The 10,000-nt window shown below is 43.5% G+C and overlaps 1 protein-coding gene across 1 annotated transcript in view; it reads left to right on the forward strand.

Annotated features, from left to right (window-relative positions):
* stat1a (signal transducer and activator of transcription 1a) overlaps nucleotides 1-10,000 on the forward strand; it is a 41,081-nt gene that overhangs the window by 13,626 nt on the left and 17,455 nt on the right. The window contains exons 8-16 of the mRNA XM_061932546.1: nucleotides 720-871; nucleotides 930-1,088; nucleotides 1,174-1,266; nucleotides 1,353-1,412; nucleotides 1,491-1,511; nucleotides 5,264-5,354; nucleotides 5,477-5,515; nucleotides 8,646-8,735; nucleotides 8,898-8,996. Of these exons, the coding sequence (XP_061788530.1) occupies nucleotides 720-871; nucleotides 930-1,088; nucleotides 1,174-1,266; nucleotides 1,353-1,412; nucleotides 1,491-1,511; nucleotides 5,264-5,354; nucleotides 5,477-5,515; nucleotides 8,646-8,735; nucleotides 8,898-8,996 (804 nt within the window). The remainder of the gene's footprint in view (nucleotides 1-719; nucleotides 872-929; nucleotides 1,089-1,173; nucleotides 1,267-1,352; nucleotides 1,413-1,490; nucleotides 1,512-5,263; nucleotides 5,355-5,476; nucleotides 5,516-8,645; nucleotides 8,736-8,897; nucleotides 8,997-10,000) is intronic.

The raw sequence follows: 10,000 nt of genomic DNA on the forward strand, positions 1-10,000 counted from the left end.
CCTTTGTTAGTTCCAATTGTGTGAAGTTCCACTTGCGATTAGACTGAGGCCATGTCTACACTAAGTCGTTTAACCCCTTAAAGAAATAATTATTTAACCTAAGCCCCGTTTCAGCCACGCTAAACCATCGTTCAAGGTCTCTACGGAAAACAGCAAATGCATTTGGACTGGCAAAGCAGTCTGTATCAGTTATTGTCCGCCATGTATGTCGCCGACTCAACGTCTAGGTCCAGACTATATAAAGTCACCAAAAAGGAATGGACAATGAAGGTGAAGGCAAAAGAGTGAGGAGTGTCCTGACCAGATATCTAGATCCCTAGTTTGATTGATGTAAAATGTTCTTTATCACATTGTTTGCATGTCTAATAAAGATTTGATTAATTTATGACGTCTCAGGTGTGATTCACTACATTAGGGCCCCACAGCACACTGGATTCCAGTTCATTGAAATACCACAACACTGGATATTGTTCAGATAAGTTACATTCAAGAACGTGCACACAAAGCAACACTGGAGGTGACTATGACGTCCGCATTTCCCCCGCATGCGTACTAGGCCGCGTTGCGCCGGCGGACGGAAGGGGGAGGGGGTCTTAAACGGTGGCATTGTTGTGTGTGGACACGGATAAGGTTAGGTGGGATTTACCCTGGATAATCTTAGTGTAAATGGGGCCTGAAATGCAGCAGAGAGTCACTATGCCTCCTCTTTCTCCCATCAGGACGTTGTTCACCAGCTGACTGAGCTACTGAACGTCAGTCAGGCTTTACTGTCGGACCTGATCTCAGAAGAGCTGCCTGAGTGGAAGCAGCGGCAGCAGATTGCCTGCATTGGTGGACCACCCAATGCTTGCCTGGACCAGCTGCAGAATTGGTGGGTTCTGTCAAAACCAACGGTGTACTATATACATCAACTATTTGTGCGCTTGCAGGTTCACCACACTAGCAGAGACCCTTCAACAGGTTCGCCAGCATCTGAAGAAGCTGCAAGAATTGGAGCAGAAGTTCACTTATGAAAGCGACCCCATCACCAAGAAGAAAGATTTCCTTGAGGACCGAGCTATGGATCTCCTTCATAATCTCCTTAGCAAGTACTTACTGATTTTTGGTCTATTGGCTGATTGTTATGCCATTGTGGCGATGCCTCATCCAGTTCTGTTGTGTGTGTGTGTGCAGCGCATTGGTTGTGGAGAGGCAGCCCTGCATGCCCGCCTACCCACACAGACCACTGGTGCTGAAAACCCACATCCAGTTCACTGTAAAACTGCGGTAAGTCGGGACTTTGCTGGAGCTTGGTTTGCATTTCAAAACAAGTTGTGAGTTTCGAAGATCCCCATTGTCTGCTGTGTGTTCAGGTTCCTGGTGAAGCTGCCCGAGTTTAACTACCAGCTCAAAGTCAAAGCTGTATTTGACAAGTACGATCTCACTCATGCGAAGCTTCACTGCCACATTATTTGAACTTGTTGTTGATGTGTCGTCTTCATTTTCCCCAGGGATGTGGCAGAAAAGAAAGGGTAGGTTTTCAAACCATTTACACATACAGCGGTACTGTGCCTGGGTCTTTGTTCTCGATTCTCGTAGTCCACTTCAAAAAGTTAAGACGGAAAAGATTTAATTCAATTAGTAAACACAGTGACCAGTGAATTGTCAAAAAATCACTTGTGGTTTTTAATAAATAAATGACCACTAAATCTCTCAAAAACAAACTATATCCTCTTCGGGAGAAGGGGACTGGAAAAAAACATACACACGTCTATAAATAGAGTAAATGAACACAAGGTCTTGGGCCTACTGAAATGCGATTTTCTTATTTAAACGGGGATAGCAGGTCCATTCTATGTGTCATACTTGATCACTTCGCGATATTGCCATATTTTTGCTGAAAGGATTTAGTAGAGAACATCGACGATAAAGTTCGCAACTTTTGGTCGCTGATAAAAAAGCCTTGCCTGTACCGGAAGTAGCAGACGAGTAGCGTGACGTCACAGGTTGTGAAGCTCCTCACATCCGCACATTGTTTACAATCATGGCCACCAGCAGCGAGAGCGATTCGGACCGAGAAAGCGACGATTTCCCCATCAATTTGAGCGAGGATGAAAGATTTGTGGATGAGGAAAGTGAGAGTGAAGGACTAGAGGGCAGATAGGGAAGATGCTGTGAGAGGCGGGTGGGACCTGATATTCAGCTGGGAATGACTAAAACAGTAAATAAACACAAGACATATATATACTCTATTAGCCACAACACAACCAGGCTTATATTTAATATGCCACAAATTAATCCCGCATAACAAACACCTCCCCCCTCCCGTCCATATAACCCGCCAATACAACTCAAACACCTGCACAACACACTCAATCCCACAGCCCAAAGTACTGTTCACCTCCCCAAAGTTCATACAGCACATATATTTCCCCAAAGTCCCCAAAGTTACGTACGTGAGACTTTTTGAGACTTTTATTAGTAGGTTGCACAGTGAAGTACATATTCCGTACAATGGACCACTAAATGGTAACACCCGAATACGTTTTTCAACTTGTTTAAGTCGGGGTCCACTTAAATTGATTCATGATACAGATATATACTATCATCATAATACAGTCATCACACAAGATAATCATCAGGGTGTATACATTGAATTATTTACATGACATGCACATAGCGACACGCACGTACGGGCAAGTGATCAAATGTTTGGAAGCGTACTCACGGTACCGTGTCTGCGTATCCAACTCAAAGTCCTCCTGGTAAGAGTCTCTGTTGTCCCAGTTCTCCACAGGCCAATGGTAAAGCTTGACTGTCATCTTTCGGGAATGTAAACAATGAAACACCGGCCGTGTTTGTGTTGCTAAAGTCGGCCGCAATACACCGCTTCCCACCTACAGCTTTCTTCTTTGCTGTCTCCATTGTTCATTGAACAAATTGCAAAAGATTCACCAACACAGATGTCCAGAATACTGTGGAATTTTGCGATGAAACAGACGACTTAATAGCTAGCCATCATGCTGTCTCAAAATGTCCTCCACAATCCGCGACGTCACGCGCAGACGTCATCATACCGAGACGTTTTCAGCAGGATATGTCGCAGCGAAACTTAAAATTGCACTTTAGTAGACTAACCCGGCCGTATTGGCATGTGTTGCAATGTTAAGATTTCATCATTGATATATACAGTATTTTTCGGAGTATAAGTCGCACCGGAGTATAAGTCTCACCTGCCGAAAATGCATAATAAAAAAAGAAAAAAACATGTATAAGTCGCACTGGAGCCCGGCCAAACTATAAAAAAAACTGTGACTTATAGTCCAAAAAATACGGTAAACTATCAGACTGCGTGGTCGGTCGTAGTGGGTTTCAGTAGGCCTTTAAGATAGACACTCTACTGACTTGGAAACCACATGTGAAAGCAGTACAGTCTAAATTGGCTAAGGGTGTCTCCATTTTGTGGAAACTGCAGAAATTACTAAATCAAAATTCACTAAGAACGATTTACTTGGCTCTTTTATTGCTGCGTTTACAGTACTGCACTGAAGTTTGGGGGCACACCTACAGGGACACTATAGAACTGCTATTTAAGGTCCAGAAAAAGGCAATTAGAATGATACATTATGCCCCATTAGGAGCTCATACCATTGATATGTTCATAATGAGTAATTTTCTTAAACTACATGATATAATCCAATACAGTAGCCTTCAAGTTATGTTTATGGCCTCACAAAGGGCTCTACCTGCAAATATACGGAGTCTGTTTTCACTCAGAGATGGTCCACATGAACTCAGGGGTGTCCTGAAATTCAAACATAACATGATAAATCGGTCGTGGAACTGTGGACCAGCTCTATACTCTCGGCAGGGTCCTTGAGGGTGCATGGGAGTTTGCCCAACCAGTCTACATGTGTTTTGTGGACTTGGAGAAGGCATTCGACCGTGTCCCTCGGGAAGTCCTGTGGGGAGTGCTCAGGGAGTATGGGGTATCGGACTGTCTGATTGTGGCAGTCCGCTCCCTGTATGCTCAGTGCCAGAGCTTGGTCCGCATTGCCGGCAGTAAGTCGGACACGTTTCCAGTGAGGGTTGGACTCCGCCAAGGCTGCCCTTTGTCACCGATTCTGTTCATAACTTTTATGGACAGAATTTCTAGGCGCAGTCAAGGCGTTGAGGGGATCTGGTTTGGTGGCTGCAGGATTAGGTCTCTGCTTTTTGCAGATGATGTGGTCCTGATGGCTTCATCTGGCCAGGATCTTCAGCTCTCGCTGGATCGGTTCGCAGCCGAGTGTGAAGCGACTGGGATGAGAATCAGCACCTCCAAGTCCGAGTCCATGGTTCTCGCCCGGAAAAGGGTGGAGTGCCATCTCCGGGTTGGGGAGGAGATCTTGCCCCAAGTGGAGGAGTTCAAGTACCTCGGAGTCTTGTTCACGAGTGAGGGAAGAGTGGATCGTGAGATTGACAGGCGGATCGGTGCGGCGTCTTCAGTAATGCGGACGCTGTATCGATCCGTTGTGGTGAAGAAGGAGCTGAGCCGGAAGGCAAAGCTCTCAATTTATCGGTCGATCTACGTTCCCATCCTCACCTATGGTCATGAGCTTTGGGTTATGACCGAAAGGACAAGATCACGGGTACAAGCGGCCGAAATGAGTTTCCTCCGCCGGGTGGCGGGGCTCTCCCTTAGAGATAGGGTGAGAAGCTCTGCCATCCGGGGGGAGCTCAAAGTAAAGCCGCTGCTCCTCCACATGGAGAGGAGCCAGATGAGGTGGTTCGGGCATCTGGTCAGGATGCCACCCGAGCGCCTCCCTAGGGAGGTGTTTAGGGCACGTCCGACCGGTAGGAGGCCGCGGGGAAGACCCAGGACACGTTGGGAAGACTATGTCTCCCGGCTGGCCTGGGAACGCCTCGGGGTCCCACAGGAAGAGCTGGACGAAGTGGCTGGGGAGAGGGAAGTCTGGGCTTCCCTGCTTAGGCTGCTGCCCCCGCGACCCGACCTCGGATAAGCGGAAGAAGATGGATGGATGGATGGATGGAACATGATAAATTTCACATCCCAGCAGCAATACTTGTATTGTGATTTCCCTATAAAATTAATAAAACATTTTAAAAAGTAAGTTCACTTTGTATGCCGAGGACTGTCACATGGACCACATTGGAAATGAGCCTTTTGGCTTTTTGTGCCATCCATTTGCCTTTTTAAAGCATTACATGGATTCAATTCTTTTAAGATGTCAATAAGCTTCTCAATCAATCAAACGGTGAGACATGCACCTGTGCCTCTCAGGTTCCGCAAATTCAACATCCTGGGAACAAACACCAAAGTCATGAACATGGAGGAGTCCAATGGCAGCCTGGCCGCAGAGTTCAGACATCTGGTCAGTTTTATGTATTATATTGACTGCAGTTCATATTCTAACATGTTTCAATATTTTGACAGTTTTATGACTGCTTAAGAAGTGAAGTGAGCTACTGAACGCATGTTGTTGTTTTTTCACAGCAATTAAAAGATCAGAAAATATCAAACAAAAGTAACGAGGTAAGATTGTTTGATCTTTGTATTTGTGGCTTGGGCCAGGCCATGAAATATACAGCAAGTGAACCTGCTAAAGGGGTCACATTATGAATGTTGTCTATACTCTCAGTTTTTATAAGTTATCGCCAATGTGGAAATTATCAATTTTCATAGGTACGGAAGTAGCAGGTAGCATCTTTTTTTCCACAATGCACTTCTACCATGACCCCTGTGTGTGTGACGATTGCTGATATACGCCTAGTCTCTTACGTGAATGAGATAAATAATATTATTTGATATTTTACGGTAATGTGTTAATAATTTCACACATAAATCGCACCCCCGGCCAAACTACGAAAAACACTGCGATTTATAATCCGAAAAATACGGTATGTATGTATATGACATCACATGGACAAAGATAAGACCTTCTGGAGAAAAGTTCTGTGGTCAGATGAAACAAAAATTTAGCTGTTTTGGCCACAATACCCAGCAATATGTTTGGAGGACAAAAAGTGAGGCCTTTAAAACCACACCACACCTACCGTCAAGCATGGTGGTGGTAGTATTATGCTCTGGGCCTGTTTTGCTCCCAATGGAACTGGTGCTTTACAAGAGAGTAAATGGGACAATGAAAAAGGAGGATTACCTCCAAATTCTTCAGGACAACCTAAAATCATCAGCCCGGAGCTTGGGTCTTGGCCGCAGTTGGGTGTTCCAACAGGACAAACATGTCAAAAGTGGTAAAGGAATGGCTAAATCAGGCTAGAATTAAAGGCCTACTGAAATGTGATTTTCTTATTTAAACGGGGATAGCAGGTCCATTCTATGTGTCATACTTGATCATTTCGCGATATTGCCATATTTTTGCTGAAAGGATTTAGTAGAGAACATCGACGATAAAGTTCGCAACTTTTGGTCGCTGATAAAAAAGCCTTGCCTGTACCGGAAGTAGCAGACGAGTAGCATGACGTCACAGGTTGTGGAGCTCCTCACATCCGCACATTGTTTACAATCATGGCCACCAGCAGCGAGAGCGATTCGTACAGAGAAAGCGACAATTTCCCCATTAATTTGAGCGAGGATGAAAGATTTGTGAATGAGGAAAGTGAGAGTGAAGGACTAGAGGGCAGTGGGAGCGATTCAGATAGGGAAGATGCTGTGAGAGGCGGGTGGGACCTGATATTCAGCTGGGAATGACTAAAACAGTAAACAAACACATATATATACTCTATTAGCCACAACACAACCAGGCTTTTATTTAATATGCCACAAATTAATCCCGCATAACAAACACCTCCCCCCTCCCGTCCATATAACCCGCCAATACAACTCAAACACCTGCACAACACACTCAATCCCACAGCCCAAAGTACCGTTCACCTCCCCAAAGTTCATACCGCACATATATTTCCCCAAAGTTACGTACATGACATGCACATAGCGGCACGCACGTACAGGCAAGCGATCAAATGTTTGGAAGCCGCAGCTGCATGCGTACTCACGGTACCGCGTCTGCGCATGCAACTCAAAGTCCTCCTGGTAAGAGTCTCTGTTGTCCCAGTTCTCCACAGGCCAATGGTAAAGCTTGACTGTCATCTTCCGGGAATGTAAACAATGAAACACCGGCTGCGCTATCCGGCACAACACCTGCCGCAATACACCGCTTCCCACCTACAGCTTTCTTCTTTGCTGTCTCCATTGTTCATTGAACAAATTGCAAAAGATTCACCAACACAGATGTCCAGAATACTGTGGAATTTTGCGATGAAAACAGACGACTTAATAGCTGGCCACCATGCTGTCCCAAAATGTCCTCCACAATCCGTGACGTCACGCGCAGACGTCATCAGACCGAGACGTTTTCAGCAGGATATTTTGCGCAAAATTTAAAATTGCACTTTAGTAAGCTAACCCGGCCATATTGGCATGTGTTGCAATGTTAAGATTTCATCATTGATATATAAACTATCAGACTGCGTGGTCGGTAGCAGTGGGTTTCAGTAGGCCTTTAAGGTTTTAATTCAAGCAGAACATGAGGAATTCAGGTAGACCAGCAAAGATTTCAGCCACAACTCCCAGGAAAATTGTTCAAGATGCAAAGAAAAATCCACAAATAACTTCAGCTGAAATACAAGACTCTCTGGAAAATTGTGGTGTGCCTGTTTCAAGATGCACAATAAGGAGGCACTTGAAGAAAAATGGGCTGCATGGTCGAGTCGCCAGAAGAAAGCCACCACTCCAAATTACATTGTTCCAGAACTCCTGACTTAAAAGTGTGGACAATGCTGAAGAAACAAGTCCATGTCAGAAAACCAACAAATTTAGCTGAACTGCACCAATTTTGTCAAGAGGAGTGGTCAAAAATTCAAGCAGAAGCTTGTGGATGGCTACCAAAAGCGCCTTTTTGCAGTGAAACTTGCCAAGGGACTTTTTAATGTATACTTTTGACTTCTTTTTGGTCACATTTTCAGCAGACTCATAATAAATTCCTAAAAGAAGCAAACTTCATGAATGTTTTTTGTGACCAACAAGTATGTGCTCCAATCACTCTATCACAAAAAAAATAAGAGTTGTAGAAATAATTGGAAACTCAAGACAGCCATGACATTATGTTCTTTACAAGTGTATGTAAACTTTTGACCACCACTGTAGCAAAGAAATCAAACAATGTACTAAAATGATCCACTTTAAGAAACTGTTCAAACTTAAAATATTTGCACAGTACAATTAAGAAGAATCCTGATTAAAAAAAACAACCTTATTGAACCTTATTAAAAAAAGTTGAAAATCTTACTCATCTCATAAAGGATGAATAAAAACATCCAAAACTTTTCTGTTTTGTTTGATCAGTCGTTGTACTGCCGTGTTACAGGCACTGTTTGGAAACAATTAAGGTATGTAAATAATCAATTACAAAATATTTCTATGTACATTTCTAATTTCACAACGTACCGGTATATATCTGCGGCTAATGTATGGAAATATATTTAATCTTTCAACATTTTGTGCAGTTTATATACATACCGGTGCGGCTTTTAGTCCGGAAACTACGGTATATTTATGTCATTATAAACTGTATAATGATCAAAATATTTTCAGAAATACTCACTTCTGTAAGGTACTGTATCCACGGCTCTGTTTCTGTGTTTAGGTACCAATGATCGTTACTAAGGAGCTCCACGTGCTGAGCTTTGAGTCGATGCTGCAGCATGACCAGTCAGGGATCAGAATCCAACTGGAGGTGAGATGATGAGAGTTGTGGAGGATGATTCAATCAATCAATCAATCAAAGTTCATTTATATAGCCCTGAATCACGAGTGTCTCAAAGGGCTGCACAAGCCGCAACGACGTCCTCGGCTGAGATTGAGTTTGGAGATTATAAAATGATTGTCTCTGTCTCAGGCGCTGTCTCTACCCGTGGTGGTGATCTCCAATGTGATCCAGCTGCCCAGCGGCTGGGCCTCCATTCTGTGGTACAACATGCTGACCACTGAGCCGAAGGTGACCATTAACTAGGGCTGGGCGATATGGACGAAAAAGTGTATCTGGATATATTTTTTTTACTTGAACTCGATTGTCAGGTTCAAAACCCGATGACATCTATTAAACAGACAAGAAGCAAGGAATTAAACAGAGACAGAATTCAATGTAGCTCATTGAGGAGAAACGTCTGGGCTGTACTCTTTGTACAGTCTTCCACCACGCTCTGACAAGAGAATTCTACGCCTCCTCTTTTATTTGGACTTTCCCTGATTACATGGCAACAGCTGTTTCTAAGGGGGTAGGGGGTCGTAAACAGCCGTCGCCCTTGGTCACAAAACAGTTCAAAGAAAATATGCCTGGAGCTTGCGACCGGTCCTGCTTCCTCTCCGCTTTGTAGATCTCGGGTCAAGACAAGATCTTCCTGTGGATTACAATAGATCAAAGAAATCGACACCTTCATGTCGCTTCCCATCCTACACAGTGGAGTTTTACAATCCTTTTGCTTGATAAGATCAAAGACAGCTTTTGTCCTCTCGCCGGGAACTCGTGGCAACACAAAGTTTTGTGATAACTTAGATGCAATTATTCTAACATTGATATTCGATCTCGATATATTTTCCGGTGAAAGTATACATATAAAGATAATAATTTTTGAGCGGGTTTCACTGAAATTGAAGTGAATGACAACTGTAGTGCAAACAGTCAGTGGCACTTTTATTAACCCAGTTAGTCAAGATAGGTATTAACAGCACAGAAAGTGGATAAGATTAAATCAGTGTGCTAACATTGTTCAGTAGAAATCAAGAACAGGGCTAAGAGCTGGAACTAATAATGCTACACATCATCTAATAAGGAATGTTCATTTACTAAAAATTAAATGATTATTCACATTGTTCAAACTTGGGTGTTCAAATTGCAGTAATCCATTTTTGGTTAGTTTTTTGTAACCCTTGGCATATATTCAAAGTGAAATTAATTAATTATTGATGAGATGCCATTAGATATTACACTAATTGACTTGA

The sequence above is a fragment of the Nerophis lumbriciformis genome, linkage group LG38 (genome assembly GCF_033978685.3).
Source record: "Nerophis lumbriciformis linkage group LG38, RoL_Nlum_v2.1, whole genome shotgun sequence".
Taxonomy (NCBI): domain Eukaryota; kingdom Metazoa; phylum Chordata; class Actinopteri; order Syngnathiformes; family Syngnathidae; genus Nerophis; species Nerophis lumbriciformis.